Source organism: Xiphophorus maculatus, chromosome 13 (assembly GCF_002775205.1).
Source record: "Xiphophorus maculatus strain JP 163 A chromosome 13, X_maculatus-5.0-male, whole genome shotgun sequence".
In the NCBI taxonomy this organism is placed as follows: Eukaryota; Metazoa; Chordata; class Actinopteri; order Cyprinodontiformes; family Poeciliidae; genus Xiphophorus; species Xiphophorus maculatus.
This window is the reverse complement of record NC_036455.1, coordinates 21,465,965-21,485,992: the sequence shown is the minus strand read 5'-3', so window position 1 is coordinate 21,485,992 and position 20,028 is coordinate 21,465,965. Positions and strand designations below refer to the sequence as shown.

At 38.0% G+C, this 20,028-nt stretch overlaps 1 protein-coding gene across 5 annotated transcripts in view; it reads left to right on the top strand.

Annotated features, from left to right (window-relative positions):
- The first annotated feature begins 768 nt into the window (after window positions 1-768).
- The window catches only part of dync1i1 (dynein cytoplasmic 1 intermediate chain 1), a 60,147-nt gene continuing 40,887 nt past the window's right edge, over window positions 769-20,028 (top strand). Inside the window, exons 1-8 of one of the 5 annotated variants that reach the window (XM_023345216.1) lie at window positions 769-1,041; window positions 1,670-1,783; window positions 1,936-2,053; window positions 2,508-2,595; window positions 2,861-2,866; window positions 3,665-3,706; window positions 5,776-5,835; window positions 5,952-6,067. In XM_023345216.1, coding sequence (XP_023200984.1) covers window positions 1,676-1,783; window positions 1,936-2,053; window positions 2,508-2,595; window positions 2,861-2,866; window positions 3,665-3,706; window positions 5,776-5,835; window positions 5,952-6,067 — 538 coding nt within the window. In that variant the 5' untranslated portion in view covers window positions 769-1,041; window positions 1,670-1,675. Of the gene's footprint in view, window positions 1,042-1,661; window positions 1,784-1,935; window positions 2,054-2,507; window positions 2,596-2,860; window positions 2,867-3,664; window positions 3,707-5,775; window positions 5,836-5,951; window positions 6,068-20,028 lie in introns of all 5 variants that reach the window. The other 4 variants (XM_023345217.1, XM_023345215.1, XM_005802700.2 and 1 more) reach the window with 4 other exon arrangements.

Here is a 20,028-nt window from a genome sequence, read left to right as displayed (position 1 = left end):
AGAGGTTTGTGACACAAAATCCACTCCAAGAGCTCAGGGGAGCTTCAGAAGCAGCAGCAGGAGTCACAACATAAGAAAGATCCAGGATATAATCTACACATCTAAATTAAAGCAAATGAAAACGTATATATTCAGAATAAGAGGTGAGAATTCTTTTTTTTTTTTAGGAAACCTGTTTGATCTTAGAGACTTTTTACAATGAAAGGAAATCTGAAAATAACACGCACCAAAATAGAGAAAATTGTTTTCACAGTGGTAAGTGCAACGTTCGTTCTGGTCAGGACATTTCATACTTCACAAGAAATATGAAGCAAATGAAACAAAAGATGCTTTCTTGCAGAACTCTCAAGAAAACATTTTAGGGTCTTCCATCTTCAACATTTGTATGGCAATATGATAATAATTGTGGGACACCAACCAAAACAAGGTTTTGCCAACAAAACATGTCAAAGTTAAGTGTTGTCATTTCGAGCTTGCAGTCCCAAAAGTTCCACTTCTTGCATCATGTGAGGGATATTATCATATTTGCAAGAGCTTCCTCTAACACGTTTTGTGTCATATTTATTATTTTAAGTAAGAAAATAAATAAATAAATAAATAAATAAATAAATAAATAAATAAATAAATAAATAAATAAATAAAAGCAGCTCAGTCTACATCTTCCCAGTGTTGTAATGGCTCTTCTTCAGGCGGCCTCAAGATGGCGGCGTTGCTAATGACAGCGCGTCCCCAAGCTGAGGAGGAGGAGGGATTTCCTCTCTTCCTCTTCAACATCACTCCCCTCTTCGCTCCTTCCCGAGGATGTATCGGCGTGCCGTGCACCTGCTTCCAGCCTCGTCTCAGTACAATAACCCATTTTAACTTACTCGTTTACTGGGACCCAAAACGAAGCATCCTCTGGTACCAGAGAGGCCTCGATACAAAGAGACTGGAAGCAACCTAACAGAGGATGTGTTGATTTTTTTTTTTTTTTAAATCGAGATACAGCAGTGAGACAGCATCTTTGCCGGTGACACATCATTAGCCCTACAAGTGGATAAGGTATGACACCATAACATGGCCGTATATGCGACATATTGAAGCTTTTTGTTTATAATTTTCAGCGTTGGAAGTTGTGTTTTTTTTGTAGTTGAAAAACCTGTAAATATGCAGGGTCATATTTACAGGTTTGTGCGAATGTGCACTAATTTCTAGCTAACAGCGTTCAGTGACCAAGCACACAAATTCATATTCTTTCATATTGTCTTAGTGTATTGTGTAATTCATAGATCTGGGGTGTAATAAATATAGTTACATTTATGCCAATATTCTTTGATGCATTTCTACTTATTTATATTAAATGTTTTTTGCATTGAGCTCCCAAATGTCAGTTTTTGACATTAGGATAAGGTTATGGTTACACTTGATACATCCTCATGGGCTAAGCTTTGTTTAAATATTTGGCTTGATGCTTTTATGTTATTGTTTTGATACATTTTAATCAATCCTCTCAGTTTTCTGGGGTGTTGTAAGGACATGTGTCTGACACACCCAGCTGTGAACAGTTAGACTTGCTTTCTGAAGAGAAGCTCTTCTTCTGTGGCGTCTCATTTAATAGGGGGCAACGTATAAGGCAACTGCATACTGTTTCAGTGTCGTTTGTGGTTTATTGATCCTGAAAGTCCTCCAGGACACCATGTCGGACAAAAGTGACCTGAAGGCAGAGCTGGAGCGCAAAAAGCAGCGCCTCGCCCAGATCAGGGAGGAGAAGAAGAGAAAGGAGGAGGAGAGGAAGAAGAAAGAGGTAAAGAAAATAGTACATGAATTTATGTTATGCTTTTTGTCAGGCTGGAGCAACACGAAAAACTGCAGGAGGTGAAGTTGTGAAAAATGTATGCGGTAAATCTTTGAAAAAAACCCTCTGAGTTCTCCCTCTATATGTTTCTCTGACTGGAGAAGTCAGACAGCCAGCAGAAAACAGAGGTGACGCCAGAAGATTCAGACTTGGACCGCAAGCGCAGGGAGACCGAGGCCCTGCTACAGAGTATTGGCATCTCCCCCGAACCTCCGCTAGGTAGCTTACATCATATTCTGTTTTACAAACAAAACATTTATAAACAATCCTTCGATTTTAATTAAGTTCTAATGAAAAATTAAATGTACAGGTCCGTGCTTATGTTGTATTCTTCATCCAGATTTCATTTCCACTGTTAAAAATGAGGCTTTGATTTCTCCTAGAAGTGTTTGCCAGCTCCTTAAAGAGTGCTGTTCTCTAGTGGTCCAGGATTGTAACAACATCGTAAACTCCTCTAAAGTGGGTCGCTATATTTTTTTAAATTTTTTTTTTAGCTCTAGTTATTTATAAGTCGTGTAAAACAACAGATTGATGAGAAACAAAGCAAAAATCCTGCACTGCACCTGGGCCTCTGTTTGCATTATTTGCTATATGTTTTTGCTTTGACAAAATGCTGTGCTTTGTCTTATGCAAGCTTTAAAAACAAGATGGTTTTTGTTACATGTTCCTTTAGTTCCTACACCTGTGTCCCCCTCTAAATCGGTGAGCACTCCCAGTGAGACGGGAAGCCAAGATTCAGCTGAGGGAGGGGCAGCAGGCAGGTAGGCAAACGTTTCTCACCCAGAGTTCAAAGCCAGATATTCTTATTTATTTTGTTTGTCATTTTAAAAATGAATATAGTGAATGGTATTTGTAGGAACAATGTTTTTGATGCTTATGTAAGAGATAGGAGACTTAAGGACTGCTTTTTGAAAGTGTAAAGGCTTCATAAAAGACATTTTATCTAAAAATGGCAATCAATTCAATGAGGTCTTGATGGTTCACAGAAATATTTCTGTTTTTTTCTTCTTGATGTTGGCACAACAGATTTAGGTAAGGATGGTTCCACCAACGGTGAGGTTTCTTCATTGCATATAAATGTGATATTGGTGTCTTTTTTTTTTTGTTATCACAGTACTTTGTGTTTTGATGACCACTGTCTAGTCTTTGGTTTATACACCAAGGTACATCTGAGAAGTTTGCTTTCGTGGAGCGTCAAAACCCTTAAAAAGAGAAGTTACAGAGACAGACTAGCAGACACAGTAACCCCAGAAAACCGTTCATTACCAAGACTTTTGGTAAACCACTGTATCTATTTGAGAAAGGAACATCTTAGCCGATTTTTAAAAAGTAATCTTTGCTTTTATTGTGCCTCACTGGGCTTGAGTTTTTTGTTTCGTATAAAGGCAATAAAAATTCAGTGAGATGTAATTTAAAGTTACGTGTCATATATGCTCCAGCCACTGCAGCATGTTATGTATGTTAATTGCAGAGAAGTGGTGCAGTCGGTAGTCCTAATGTCAGTGTTCTGGTGAAAAAAAAAGTGTGGTCATCAAGTGCTTTCCATTTGCTCACTGTGAGGTCAGTGTGTGAGTGACGCCTTTGGGATCATTAGTGATTCATTGTTTGGTATGGCCAGCGGTGGCGTTGGGGGTTGAAGAAGTGGAGAAAGTTAAGCGTAAGTTTCCAGGGGAACAGAATGCTCTTTTGCCAAGTTATTCATTCATGTTAGGTTTTATCAATTTGGTGAATTGAAGACGACTTTCCCCCTCCAATTCCACCTTGGATGACCACATGCCAATTTGAGCTTCTCCATTTGTGGTTGTGTATGTGTGTGTGTGTCCTTCATAGGTCAGGTTTCTCTAAAAACAAGCCCCAAGCACAGAGCTCAAGGTAAGCATTTTCATGTCAAACCCAGGAAACCCCTTCCTTAACTTTCTGTGGCTGAGGTCCAACTCAGAACAGAAAGGCTTCCACAGTGTTGTCTTTCGACTTAATTTAAAAGACCAAAAGAGTGCTGTGTCCCGCCCTTCTCCTCCCCGCTCCTCTCTTGTCCTGTCTTAAGCCCTGCTGCCGCCTCTGATAGCGGCTCGAAACATCTTCTCTCACATGAGCTGAGCCGCAGAGGTCATTTCAGTTTCCGCAGAGGTGACGGTGTTGCTGAAAGTGTCATCTGTGCCACAGTAAAACAGCCACCCTGTGAAGCCGAAGAAATCCCTTGGCACTCTTTGTTTCAGAGCCGTGTGACACATGCTGAATGTGTGACGGGTCTGTTTTCTGTTCAGAAATGTATCATCAGGAGGTCTGGTGTGTTATCCTTTTACAGCTGGTGTGTTTCAGTTGAGAAACGCTTTGATTTTCCCATAACTGGTTGATTCCTACCTGCCAAAGCAGCAGAGGAATGCAGCCAGTGAGCTCAGCACTTTTCCTCACTGTTTGTCAAATTTATTGATTGTGCATGGCCTTTTCAATGCCTTATTTAGCTCTTAATTATTTGTCCATGCTAGACCCATTTACTCTATTACATCCAGTGCCTTGCAAAATCCTTCATAGCCCTTTAACTTTTTTACATTTTCAAGTTGCTGCTGCAAAACTTAATTAATTTTTGGGGGGATTTTCTTTGCCAGACCATGGGTCTGCAACCTGCAGCTCTGAGCCAGAAGTAGCACTTTGGACTTTCCACAATGGCTCTTTAAAATCTTAGCTAAATATTATAACGAACTAAGTAATGTTTTTAAATATTGATATATTAACAAATGCATGTTTTAGTAGGCTTTCCAGTTTTTTTGTCACAGAAAAATTGCATTAAACAACACAAAAATTAACATTTATAGCAATTACATCTATTTTTCTTATCATTCAATTGGAAACTATGTCTTTTTTTTACATAGTTCAATCAATATCCTATAGAAGAAAATATATTCCTCCTATTTTTCTAAAGTTCTCAAGTTTTAATTTGTTTTAAAATATAAAAGTATAAATAAAATTGTGGTTCTTTAAAAATAACAACATACTTCCTACAGTAAGTGTTTCTGAAAAATGAAAGTTTTTTTTTTTCCAAATCTTTATTTAACATTTGGGACTCTGAAGGAGTTTTACTTAGCCAGACCCAAAAATGGCTCTTTGGGTTTTTAAGGTCACAGACTCCTGTGCTAGACCAACCCGAAAGTGGGATAATCTAATACTGCATTCCTCTGGACTCTGACTCCTTATGGTAAACATGGTGGTGATGGCAGCATAATGCTGGGGAGCTGCCAAAGAGGATGGGAAGGCAGATGAATCAAAATGAATCCAAATGCACGCCATGCTTTATAGGTTTTACCTGTAAAAAAAAAAAGGTGAAAAATGTGTTTTTCATTCACACTTATACACTGTTTTGTGTTGGTCTATCAATATGATCCTAACAAAATATTTCCTGGTTGTAACATGAAAAAAGTTGAAACGTTTAAGGGTGGACATGCTTCTGCAAGGTGCTGGTAATTTTTGCTTTTGCAGACTTTGCTGTTATATCTTTTTTTTTTTTTTTTTTTAAATGCAGCTACGTTTTCATGAGAGAAAAGTGCAAGCTTTTCCTAAGTGTGTGTGCTCTCATTTACATGGGAATTAGAGAGAAAAGGTGAACATAAATATCTCCAAAACTAAAAGTCATTTTTTTTGTCCATTTAAATGAAAATAACTTAGATTAAATAAAGAAATAAACAACTTTTATAGATTTTCTGAATTTTTATTTGTTCTTGCTTTTAAATCAAAGAAAAACCTCACAACATAAAAGCAGAGATCTTCAATGATGCATAATGAAAGACAGTATAATGTCTCATTACAGGAGACATTTTACTCCAACATGCATTGTATGTGTGTGTACATGTGGTGTATTTGTAGGTCCTTCATAAATCTGTTCTAGTGATTGCAAGGTGTTTGTAACCATTCGTGTTCTCTCTTGCTCCCTCTGTTGGTGACATTAGGACACTGCAATGGGACACAGACCCCTCTGTGCTGCAGCTGCAAGCTGATTCTGTGCTTGGGTACATCTTTCTCATGTCACTCTTTAAAAAACAAACGATTAGAAATTGACAAAAAACAGTTTGGGATTTATTTACAATATAATTACAGTAATTAAAATGATTTTGCTTTCATGCAGGCGCAAGATGCAGAGGCTTGGGGCCTCTAAAATCATCCAGGTTGACTTCCTTCCCAAAGAGGTTGTCTCTTACAGCAAGGAGACACAAACACCTGTCAACACCCTCCTCTCTGAAGGTACTGATTTATATATGTTCTGAAATATCAATTCTATATTCAGCATTGTTCAAAAATGTCTTCACTAAGAAACTAAGCTACTGCTTAGTAGCCTAGGTTTATGCTATTAACTTTTGCTTCTAAGTAGAATAAGGCATCTGTAGGATGGTTTTTAAGTAATATCTACATATCATACATTTATATAAATATATACATTTGTACATGTAGCTTAGTATATATACAGCATATATACTAAATAATTTAAATAACTAAATAACACTTATTTATTTATTTATTTATTGTTTTTAAAGTGAGCATGAGTGACTATACTTATTGATTTCAGCTGCCGGGTTAGCCTTGTTGCTGAATCAGATGTCGAAATCTGGTGGATTGTGTTGAATTGAACACGGATTAACAGGTTTAACTTATATATATATACATATATATATTTATATATAGGTCAGATAAAGTCTCTTGATATACTAATTGTACGTCTTAACAGAAATTTGCTGTTAAGTGTAAATGCCGCTGCGATTTTATTTGGCGTTGATGCCAGTAAAAAAATAACAGTTTTCCTGTTTTGAGTGCATGGTCTGAGTCTGTAGAGAACACGAGACCACATGTGCATCCATGCGAAAATGTGCATATTTGGGTCCCTGCGAGTGGGCGTTCGCATGTGTGCAGAGCTGCGGCTACTAAACACATCCATATGGCCAAAATTTGAGCTTTATTCCCGCATTGGAACAGGAAGAACATCCGTGATTTTAGGTGTAAAGGTTGAAGCGTTTTGGTTTTTAGGACCTAAATTGGTATTTTGGATCGAGGACCGTTGGAGTCGCGCCATACACTTAGGCGTTTTGTTTTCTTTGCCAATAGTTAATGCTGATATTTTGTGAAGAAATGTTCTCTTGACGTGCTGGAATGCCAGTAGAAAGAATTCTTATCAAATCTGCTCACACACACATCCACACACACTCTCCCTATCGTTTTCTCTATCTCCCCTTCTCTCGCTGCCAAGACAGCTGGCAGCCATGTGACTGTAAAGGGTTGTACTTCCTGCTTCCTGTCATTATAATAGATGGTCTGCTGTTGATTCCTCTGCCCCCCCACCCCTTTAACCGGCAACCACCGAGCACATACACACGTCTGTCCTGATCTGCATCCTAATGGCCTGCTGCAGCTCCCCTCATTTCCTCGGCAGCCCCAGGAATAGATCACATATTCAACAAGTGCACGTGCGCTGACTCATGCTTACACACGTGTTAACATATATCCGCAGTGGAATCACAATCCGTCGCTCTCGGTCACTTTTGCTTAAACATACGAGGACTTGACAAACAAATAATACCTGACACTTAGATACAGACTAACAAGCGGGTTTATCTGAGTCAGGTAGTCGGTATGGGCGTAAAAACAAACACGCTGCAGCAACGCTTTGTGCCTTTTTATTTAGAGTCATTTGTTTTCAGTCTCCGTGAGGGTTCAGGAGGTCTGAGTGTGTCTGTGTGCATGTAAGCCTGCATGCATGAGAACATCTGGGAACCAGAGCAGAGTTATGGTGGTCTTCTGGGAGGTGACCCTGGTCTCAGGAGCCCCTTTCTTTGCAGACTACCACATAGCTTGTGTGTCTAGAGGAAAAAAAAAAAAAAAGAGACGGTAGCACCTGCCTGCTTCTCTGGCTGTTTGTTTGTTCAGGTCTGTTCCTTTTTTTGGAGGGATAATGAACCCAGCTTACAAAATATATATATCTTAGCTTGTGGTTACAGATGGATGTTTTGTGCTTGAGCTACAAATTTTAGCTTGACCCTCAGGTGGGCTACATTTGAGATTGCGATGTTGTGCGGATGTAAGATCTTTAATGGAATGGTTAGGTTTTTATACCGATCAGTGATGTTAGCACTTTCTGATCACACATGTCATTCTTACAACACTATTCTGGAGTGTTGAAGGTGTTAGGGCCATTTTCAGCATCTCTCAGGTGTTTAAAGGAGCTTTGTGAAGCTTCTGGACCAGTGGTGTCCAAACTTTTAGCTAAGAAAACCAAAATCTTCAAATTAAAAATATATGCCCGACACTTTTCTTATTTTCTTGAAAAGCTAAATATATGTAATTAATTGTGATTATTGTGATGAAAATCGATGGACTACAAAATGTATAGAGTTTTCTCAGTGTTTGGGTACTAAACACTGAGAGATCAGGTATGGGGCTGCTAAATTTACTGGAAATTCACACAGAGACTGCTGTTAGTAATGGCAACCACACTAATTACACTAATCACTAGTAAAAGTCGCTAAGACAGTTTAAAATATCAAGTCTGTAACTTGCTGTCTTTGTTTTGTGATAATTGTTACATCTTGTTTAACTGCAGAGTTATTTAACACTGACTGCTCTCTGCCTCATACAGGGTTTGGCCTCACTAATAAAGATATTTCAAATTTGGTCATAGAAAGCTGCTTTAAGCCCCCTTACAGTCACAAAAAACGAATGAAGGATTTTAAAATCTTACCCATAATAGTAAATCGTAGCTTTTTTCTCTCAAATATTAAGTTGGGCACAGTTGTGATGTATTTAGAAACGAGTGTATTGAAAAAAATTGAATAGCTTGAGATATTATGCTTATTACATTTTTATGTGTGCAAAAAAGTACCTGTAATCCTGTATAAATTCCCTCAACATGACAAATTTTACTTCATTTCTGCATTTCCATTGATCTAGACAGTTTTGTAAGATTCGGTAGAGCTTTACATTTATTACCTTTATGCTATCTTTCTGCTTTTTGTTATTGTCATGCGGTCTTTCAGCAAATACATTTTGGAGCTTTTGAACTCTGACCTTACACAATCCCCAAAGATTTGTAATTGTATTTTAAGATTTTACTACAGTTTAAACTAAGAGAATATGAGTGAAAGGTTTATCCCTCTTGAACTTCTAACTTGTTGTGTTCTCATATTTGTTCTCGTATGTTGTGGTGGCTGTTTTGTGTTTGTGTGTTTATTCAAGAGTGCAGCTGGAACCCTGGAGGCAGTGACATTAAATTAGATTTGATCTGCACTTTGTGTTTTAAAGCTCCTATAAAGTTTGTTAGACAGACTAAAAGCTAAACACGTTGATGATGAGGATTTTATGGCTGCAACCAGTTTGCTGTCTTGATATTGTGATGGGTTGCAGTAATCCCCTGTTTCCTTTTGAAAGTCCTCTGATTAGTCTATAACCAGTTTATATTGTGCAATGCAATCAGATTAAGTCCAGTCACGGTTGGCTCCAACTATTAACTTCTCTTTTCAGCGGTATGAATGGACACAATTGTTGTGGGACATGGATGAGTATGACTAGATGGTGGAGAAATTAATAAAAGACTAGCATTGTGTGTTACGGTAACTGGAATCAGTAGGGTCAAGCTAGGTTTACTGGACTGTGGACATTGTTGTTTAAGGATTTTATTAGCTGACCCAATCAAACCAAATCTTGAGTTACTTCTATCCTGGCCACTTCTTAAAATGCTAAAACACATTGACCAAGTAAGATTCATGTCAGAAAATGTAAACCATTGATTGTTCACTTAATTGTAAAATTTAAAAAATGTGTATTATTTTTTTCTCTTGATTGAAAGGCACCATAAACGTACCAATCATTGAACTTATAGCTGAGAATTATGCCGAACCTTCATTTTTGTACTGTTACATATGCATGTAATACACAAACTTGTAAGGTTAGTTTACAAATAGATACATATCACTTTTGACAGTTTGGCCAAGACTGGAAACCACACACCATTATCACATTTGTGAGTCAAACCTTAGTCTACACTATTGGTCTTCAAATGACGGCCCGAGGTCCACATCCGGGACGCAAGCCGTCTATTTTTGGACTCCCACGCTGGCCTTGTGCTGCCTGCAGTTTGCGATCAGACCATATCCTGATCTGGAAAACACGATGGATAATGACCCGCTCCGGATTTTCCATGTCTGAAGAACAACCGCTCTGTAACTTTTGATGTGACAAGTTAGTTGTGAATTACTTTTGCTAGGTGGAGCTCTTAACAGACGCTTAATAGCTCTTGTGAAAGAAGTCAGTGAAAATGGAAGAAAATGATCAAAATGAACAATAAACTGAAAGGTGGTAAAAAGTGAAAATAAATGTTTTCAGAGTTTAAGTAAAGGATTGGCAGAGAGAAACTAATATGGGAGGTGTGGTAAAGGTTACATTGAAAAAAGTGGCCCTGATACTGTAGCAGTAATTGTTACCAGTGAACCAGAAAGGGGGCCATTACAGTTGAAACTCTTTGTGTATATGTGTATAATTAGATAATGCGATGTTGGAAAACCCCTTCTCGGGGTTAAAAGTTTGAGGGTTCAAGAGTTTACGTATTGTTTGTGCGTCTGTATCTAAAAATGTGTGTCTGTGACTTTTTCTTCACTCCAGTTTGCAATATTTTCTGGCCCATTGGTTTTTCGGGCTCTGTACAGCTCAACTGTAACGCTGGTCAGAACTTCACCCTTTAAATATGTTTCTTGCAAAAGGAGGCTTTCTAGCTAAATTTAGAAAACCCCAAAACAAACAAACATCAAGCCCTGGCGTTAGTCTGAAAAGAAACAGTTACATTCATTAAGATAGCTGAAGACTCATACATGAGCATTCAGACAGATGTTAACACTTAAGTCTTGTTAAAGGATACTGGAATAACTATTCATAGACAAAACAACAAAAATGCACTTCCATAAAAAACGACATATGGCTGTTCATATGTTTTAGAGTGATTAAAATGCAGCAGCTTATTCATTTAAGCACAGATTTGAAACTTAAAATTAAGTTCTCTATCTGTTTAGGCACTTTTCAGATCGTTTAAATGTTTGCTACATTAGATTTATATTATTTGTGAATGACAAACATTCAAAAATCTGTAGAATAAAAAAGTGTTAAAAGGGAATATTTATACAAGGAAAAGTTGTGAGAGCAGCCATTATCCTCATCATCAGCCAGTTCAGCTTGAGCTTCGCTGTAGCATTCATCATGGACTGTGGATCATCCGAGTCTATTTGAATGTTCCTTTTATGTGATCTTTGTTGTAAAAATTTCCTCCCTATTTCGTACTTCTCATCAAAAACCAATTTAGACTGGATGAAATTAGAATCCAAATTCTGGATTTTAAGTCTCAAAATCAAGATCTTTGCAAAATCACTTATTTAACATAGAGGATGCTAAAGCTTCAAATCCCCGTAAAAACTTATTTTTGTGTGTGTGCCGGTGTTAGATGTAAGATTCTCTACATCTTATCAGCTGAGTGCAATGCTCATTATGTGTAAATATATTTTAATTGTTTATATCACTTTTTATTTTAGAAAATTTGTGAAATCCTGAAATGGAAATTTATATTTTTCACTTTCTTCATTCTTATTCTACAGCACATAAAAAGGAAATGCACGTCTGGGCGCATATGTTATTATACATAAATGGGATTAATCTTGTAAGGACAATGTTTGCAATCAAATAAGTCTGAATGTATAGAAGTACATGGAAAGATGATCAGAATAGACCAAATCTAAAAATCAACACTTTAGACTTGAAGAAAAAACAAAACAAAACTGGTAATTGGTTTCAGGCAAAAAGGAATGATCAGTGCAAGTGCCATACTTTTGCAAAATATACCATTTATACCGTATATAACCTAACAATAGTAAAAGAATGCAAGTAAGACATTCTTTGTACTATTTTAGTTGCATAATTTTCTACAAACCATCTGATCTATTATGCATTCAAATAGAAGAGACTGTATAGCTTACTAACTTTATCTGAAACTCTCATTACCCACTGGTTATTGGGCAGTCGCTACAGTCGTTGACAGAAGAATACGGTTTATAGGAGTGCATTCTGCCTCGTCAACCACATGCATGTCCGTGTGTGTGTATTTTGTTCTGTGCGCATGTGTGCCCAGCCGCATATGGAAGTACTTGTCTCATACCTCTTGTTGTTGTCCCAGTCAGACAACAGACTGAACTGACCAGAAGGGGTGTGAGTGTGTCGAAAGTCGAATGCTATCTAGAGAAAAGCACCAAGAAGGAAAAAAAAACAACAAAACCCGAAGTGGAAGAATTTGTCTTTTCATGTTTGGTGATGTGTCTTTTTATAGAGCTATTGCCTTGGGGTAGCTTTTCTTGTAATTCTGCTGGAGTGGGTGTGTGTACATTCATGCTCGCAATCCTACTTCTCGGATTCAGAGCCAGCTTTTTGCATTACAGTGGATGTGACGTTTTCCCTTGCAGAAGACTCATAATTGTCTCTTTTGGGGTTTGGTTTCATCTCCACCGCTCTCCACGGGTATCAGCCTTCACTCCTGTTTCACTTGCAAAATTGATCTAGAGTCCAAAGCGCTTTGAGTCGGAATGATCAAGGCTGTTAAAACACAGAAAAATCCGGCATGATGGAGAGAAAAGAAGCCTGCGCAGCGCCCGAGGTATTGCAAGCAAGTCACAGATGATTGCAGTTTTCCACTATGACCACTGTATAATGAGGTACATGAACTCTGTCTATATCCCCTACCTTATGCCTTCTCTCTCTCCAGTAACATGACTATCACCCAAAATAGTATTTGTCATCTGATGAGTACCTGAGATGAGTTGAAATGCAGTTTTAGGTTTCCATTTTTCTGTCTTTCAGCCCTCTCATGTTCTTGGTTTGCAATGTGCTGGTCTTGACTTTTTGACATTCGAGCCCCACCCTGTCCCCCTCGTACTGTCTTTTTCCACACATATAAAACAACTGTGGGTTTCTAACATTTGCCTGGGTGGTCTCTCTTCTTACACCAGAGAAGAAAAAAACAAAAATCTGTGGATCCCGGGGGTTTTCATTTGATATGGTTCAGGGCTGCAGCGAGCCTTCGGCTTATAGCTTAACTTTAATCGGTTATTTTGTTTGAGAACTTTATGGACAGTTTCACCCCTTGTATACATTCTACATTTTGTATTTTAACAACAACAAAATAAATAAATAAATGACAATAATTAGTTTGTATTTGATCTTTAGTCAAACGTTATTTGCTTTCTTAAAAATATAGTTGCCACTTATAGCTATTAAACACATGTTATCGTTATAGTGAGTTTACAGCCTCATCAGGTTCAGTAGTCTCGATGTTCCTAAACTCGCCAGCAGGGTGCACTCTTGGCACATGTTGTTTTTCTTTTCTCTAACTCTCACCAACCTGAAATTACAGCGTCTTAACCAGATTTTTTTTTTTTTGTTTGAAATTGGATGAAATAATCCCACTCCAAACTCTTACAGTAATAAACTCCTAATCTCTTTTAGGATATATATTATTTCTCTAACATAGCTGCTTTATGCATCATAAACTCTACCAAAGCATCTGTAAATAGTTTTGTCTATTTTAGCACAACCTGGAAAATCTTGACCTTTAGCCAGCTTTTATGAAATACTTTTGTCCCATAACCGTAAAGCTAAATGAAACACCAATGGGGAAGCATGGACCACTGGTCGACGTCTTAGCCACACAAATGGTGACACAAATACTAAGTCAGTTGGTGCCACATCATTTTATTGTTTGTTTGTTTGTTTGTTTTTTTCATAGGACATTCTCGGTCTTTTGATTCATCCTCTTAACGCTCTCGCTCTGACTGGATTTTTGACAGTTTGGAAAGTTTGAAGTCATGGGTTTTAATCAGGGCCCTGCGGTGGGACTCAGAGCATGGCACGGCACGGCCATGATGGCTCATTTTAAAGATGTGGGTCTGGGTCGGGGCCAAGCCTGGGTGGCACTGCTGGAAAGAGTGTGGCGTCCTGAACAGACAGAAAGAAAGGAGAGGGAATCAGCAGCCCGCAGTACTCAGCAAAAGTTAGCCACAGACCCCTTAAAGGCCTGTAAGGGCTGCATTAATGAAAGTGGGTTATGTGTGGAATGGTGTGTGTTTATGGTGGATGCAGACTCAAACACACACATACACAAAGTCTGATCAGTGTGGGGAAGTGCGGTGAAGAGATGCATTAATCTAAATCCTGCTGTGGGTTTTTAGCTTTGCCAGTTTTGCATTAGGTCCTGCTGCTAATGTGTTGGTGTGTGGGGAATACTTTTACCCCTACTGTGGCAATCATTCCTCGATGAACCATGATGAATTTTCAATAGCGTTTCTATTAGAATAAATAATAAGGGAAAAATTGAGGAAAATTAGCAAAAATGGCTGTAAAAGATTATGAGCGCCTGGCTCTTTGTGCATCTTGGCTTTCTCTTGTAAATGAATAAAATCTACTCTTCGTGGCCCAAAACTCTTTTCTTTTTCCAACCGGTTACTCAACAAATGTCCCCACTTTGCAGGCCATTTTAGTGTGGTGCCCTCACAGTGTGATGTCTTTTCAAGAAGTTGCGACTGTGATGTCTGTCTGTTCGACGATCAGCAAGATTCCTGAGCAGGTTGGACTGGCCTTTCACCTCTCAGAAAAAGATCTGCTCGGCTTTACGAATGGATAGCTCCAAACCAGCAATTTTCCATCCTAGCGAGCTAACTGGGGTCCCTAAAATGGTTGCAGTTTTTCTCTGTGCTCAGATGGAGAATATAGCTGGTTTCAACTGTCAAAGCCTAAAGCAAGTAATACGGAATACTTGTTCTAAATCTCGAGAATACGTACAACAATAAAAAGACCTTAAAAGCACTTTTTTATGCCTATGAAATTGATTTAAAAATGCATCTTGCATTTCTACTCCAAGGTCAATTCCGCTGCAATCGAAAAACACTTTTGCTCCAGGTCAAACAGACAGTGACGTTCCAACTTTGTTCAACTATAAATATTATTTGAATGTAGCAGTCAGATTAAATAGAGATAATAAATTTTAAAGTATTGCCACAGATTTTCTAGATTGGAGTTGGGTCTATGACATACTAACAAATAATTATTCTCAGATCTTAAAGCTCCTTCAGTGATTTGTGCTGGTTTTCAGTTTCTGTAAAAAAAAAAAAGATTTTTAAAGAATACTGTTTTAACTTAGCTCCATCCATGTTGATCTCCACTCTCATTTGCTCTCTGCTCTCAGCTGAAGAATGTTTTTTGCAGAGCATGATGCATCCACTACCGTGTTCAGTTTTCAGAGTTTTGCAAGTAGACCAAAAATGTTTAACTTCCTTTCTGCTGTAGACAGTGTGTTGCACTTGAGTTTATTTAAGGGTACTGGGTAAAAGGAGACTGAATAGAAATGCCGGTGACAATTTTAAGAGTTTTAAGAAACGCCACATGTGTTCTTCCACTTATGTGGAAATCTCAAGAAAATACAAATTGTGTGGAACATATAAAGTTGTGAATACTTTTATTTATTTTTATTAAAAAACCCTCTAAATAGGGTTTCTTAATACTTTTTCCTGAAGTTGGGTAAATAATTTTGGAGTTTCATTCAAATTCAAGTTACTTTAAACCTCTCATTTCTTAAAATAACCGAGTTAGGATTAGAGTTACTCTTTTTTTAGGGTTAGCGTATGTTGTGTCAGGGCCACATAAGAGGAGGTTTCAAATGGGGTTGGCCTCTACAAGGCTCCCATGTTGTGGTCCTTTTAGGACCACAACATGGGAGCAACAGTTCAGCAGCCCAGAAGTTAAAGTTCTTATACGAATCCATGCTGATTTATATGGAGTTCTAACTCTGACTAGTTTATTTTTTTCTTTTGCGTTTCTCCCTGGGTGTCCTCAGTCTCCTCTTTGTTACTGAATACAACGAGTTCTGTCAACTCAAAATGTGCGTGACTCAGTTCAGTAGTCACCTCCATGCTGCCGTGATAAGTCAGCAGCTCTGCCCCCCTCGCTGTATTTGATGACAAGCGGTGCTCATTCTCATCCTCCCTTTTACACAAACACCCGCAGCTCTTTGATAACTGCTCCAGGCATGCGCTAACGCATTTCAACACCAACACCCGACTGTGGATTGGGTTCAGAATCAAGGTTTAGCTGACGCTTTGATCCCTAACCAAACAGAACACATGCCAACACTTTATTGCTCTGACGCATCACGCCATTGTGCTTCATGTACTAGCTGAAGAGGAGCAATAGACGGTCGGCGTCTTTTATATGCAGCCAATATCTTTCCCCTCACACGCGCTGAGGTAACCTCCAACTGAGAAATAGTACAACATGTTTAAGCTAATGAAACTCCCAGCAGTTGATCAGTCTTCATTAAGACTGTTTTTACTTTAATCCACAAACAGATCAACCCATCTCTCTCAGCTGTATTATTTCAATCATCTACTTAGCAGAATTCACTATATGTAGACTTAATCACTCTCAGCAGGGTAGCTGAATGCATCATATCGCTATACTGGTTTTAGTTTTGATTATGGTGACATAAGCCTTTGTAGTACCACAAGATTTGTTTCTGTCCAGAAAAGGAGAGAGTCAGATTACAGATGAAAGAGTTTTTCACTCTGTGGTTTTGGACCCTGAACTACTCTCTTTGAGACTGACAAATTTTGGCATTGTTCTGTCTATTGGGGAAAAAAATAAGTCAGTGAGTATGTATATTTAAGTTGTCTTCTGATCTAAATGTGGACATAAACTCTTAGTAAACGTACGCACAAAATTAAAATAATCTTGAAACATTCTAAGTTTCTTTACATCTTACTTCCAGTGACATAGCAATCTGCAATCTGCAATCTTTTGAAATAGTTTCGAGTAATTGGTCTTCCAGCTTTCTTTTGACATTGGATGCTTTTGTAAACCTCCACATGACCATTTCGAGAAGACTTGGTCTTTACAATGATAGATATAATAAATAATCATTGAGTCAAACCTCTTAATCAGTATTACATGACTCCAGAATTTAAAATATGTGCTTGATAGACAATAAATCAGTTTGGTTGAAATCCAGCAAAAGTTTTCTAACCATTGTGCGACAGGAAAAAGTTGTTACTTTTGATGTTTATTTTACATTTCTAATTTTCAAATACTGAACTGATCACATTTAAAATCATTTCACATTTTTATCCCAGACCACATTCTGCATTGAGCATAATGGTTTATCATTGTTCTTTAAGGTTTTTTCATATAATTGCGTTTTAAACAACTTTCCTTGATATCTGAATTGGTTTATTCAATTAGTGTCTGACAAATATTACACATATCAGAAACTTTTGATTTAACAGAGCAACCACATCTGTTTCTTACAAGTTTGGTTAAAAACACATTAGCTTAATAACTAGTTTCCAGAGAAAATTAATTATTCACAGTTGAATGTTTATAATGGCAAGATTTTACCTTTTTCTTTGCATCCAGTTGGTAACTTTCTTTTGGTCAGGTGGCATACTGTTTAATTGTATTTTTTGCAAAACTCTGTGAGGGGCCAGAGAACTATTAGTGAATAAAAACAATAGTGTTTTATATTTGGTCAGTTAGTAGCACTGCTACCTTACATTAAGAAGGTCCCAGGTTTAAATCCTGTGCTGGGATTTTCTGCATGGAGTTTGCATGTTCTCTTCATCCATGCGTGGTCCTTTCCACGTATTTATCATGGTCGCAATGCCCACCTATGTTTTTGTTAATTATTCACGCCAGATTACAATCGTGCAGGAAACTTTAAACACAATCGCTACGAGTGAACAAACACAGCATAATATGCTACACTTTAGTTAGATGCTGCAACTGGAACTGCAAAACTTCCTAGGTTTTACGGTTAGACTGCTTTGCATAACAGCAGTCATTAGAAATGCATTTGCATTACCTCATTATGGCAGTAAAGATTCATATTGATGAGCCATTTACTTTCAGGCTCTGCTGTTTTGGTTTTGTTGACGGGGATATCAATAACATGGACAAGCTGGATTCAAAGTAATATTTAACTTCCAGGATTAGGATTGTTGGACTTTATAATTATACTATTTTTGTTGAAGCTTCTGCCAGTGCTTAAGTCTCCTTATAATGTTGGAGCCCTAATAACAAACATTTCAAAGTTCCTTCTTGTTTTCTGAAAATGCAAGCTGGCTAATTTGGATTCATATTTGATTATTAGTTGAAACAGACCCAGTCAGTAAGAATCCACCATAGCTGATTTTAGGAAAGTTTTTGAACGTACATCCTCACAACATGCAAAAGTGAACAAAGAAATCCTGTGTTGTGTCATGCAAGACCTAACATTAGCATCTTGCATCCTAAAATTAGTTGTTGTAATAAAAAGATGTCATTATCCTACTACACTGAAATGTTAAGTTATAGCAGGTATGCGGATTAGAAACAAAAATGTACTATTTAATATTTTTTAGTAATTACTAACAGCAGCCAGTACAGCAAAACAAATCCTAAACTTAATAGGGAGAGTGGCCCAAATTCAAATCAACCAAACCAAAGTGCTGGTAGAAAAACAGGAACTGACACAGGATTAAGGAATCAGAGAGCTGCTTATGCTTGGAAGGTGATTACTGGAACAAGACAGGTGAGCATATGAGGAACAGCTGTGAGAGGTGCGCAGCACAAAGGTACTGAAGAAAAGAACAGAGCAAAATGGACACAGGGTAATCTAGGGATGAATAAGGAAGAACTAAAGAATCAGAATCAGAGAGATGAGTAAAAGTCAGTAAAAACGCTGAAGAATGAGAACGCAAAACTCTGATAAAACTAAACCACAAGTCATGACAGTATTCCCTTTAAAACTCGTTCTTCCTTTTCAAACCACAGCGTCTCTAAGTAGAGTTTCCTCCAACATTTGTTTAAGCATGTAACATTTGTAAAGGCACTTAGTTTCCCTGTTTTACTTAGACTGTTACCCGACTTAGAACAATCAAAAGCAGCACTCTCATTTACTGGCTCAACATTGCTATTTTAAAATCCTTAACTTCTTTTGAAATTAGTGCATCTTTTGGAGCGGTAGTAATTTGGGTATGTTTTCAGCAATATCTATACATTACATTTAATACATTTTTAAATTTACGCTTTGCTTTTGTAAGTTGGTGAGAGTGTCCTGAAACTTTTAATTCACTGGCTTATGAATATGACTTGACACTAAGGCCCATTTCTTTTAGCAACTGTGTGAAATGGGAAAGACGTTCAAATAAGGCAGTGGCATGTTGGTCTTCATAAATTAAGAAACAGGACTACAGGAAAACAGCTATTCGTTAATGTTCTGTCTCTTTTAGGCTTTTTGTACATTTTAATCAGAGATGTGCCTTATTTCATACAAACAGCTTTACCAACAGAAAAACTTTATTGCAATTAAAGTTTCTAGAACTCATAAACAAGTCCTTATTTTATCAGTAGTAGACGTCATGCTAGTTGAATGTTTAGCCGTTACACATTAACATTCACCCCGCAAAAATAATGTGACCTCACACATTCCCAAAACACCTCAAAATGTGGTGCAATCGGATCTCAGTGTGTCTTAGAGGTTTTTAATCCCTTACTTGAGACCATTCATTCGTGGTGAGGTTACGTGAGGCGTTAAACAGCAAGTTCCTTTTTCTAAAATTGAGTATGTGAGATATTTTTGCGTTAGGTAACAATAGGTAATTTTTTTTTTTCTTTTGAGATTGGTCTGACAAAATATTTGTTGCTGCACCAAAGCGAGTTGTTTGAATCAATCCTAGGTGTGTGGATGGTGTGTGTATGCTCTCTTTTACCCCTTGATGTGTGTGTGTATGTTGTATATATCTCCTTCATGCCTGCTGGGCTGCTCTGAATTGACTGGACCCGGCCAGCATGAGTAAGCAGCTGGGAGAAGATTGAAGCAGCCAGATGCAGACGCTCGGGCCGCCGAGGATATCATTACCTCGGGCGTGTAGCCGGCCAAAACGGGAGCCCCCAAGTGGTGTTTCATCAAGGTGGACCCCCCGTCTGCGTTGAGCGGGGAGGATACCAGTTAAACGGTTGTCCCGCCGCGAGGAGAGGTATTAAGCGGCAGGTGGAGAAAGGAAAGGGACTAGAATAAGGTGGAAACAGGAAGGTGTGCCGATACTTAGGGATAGCAGGCAGACACATTCACACTGTGAGATTGTCTCTTATAATTTCCCTTC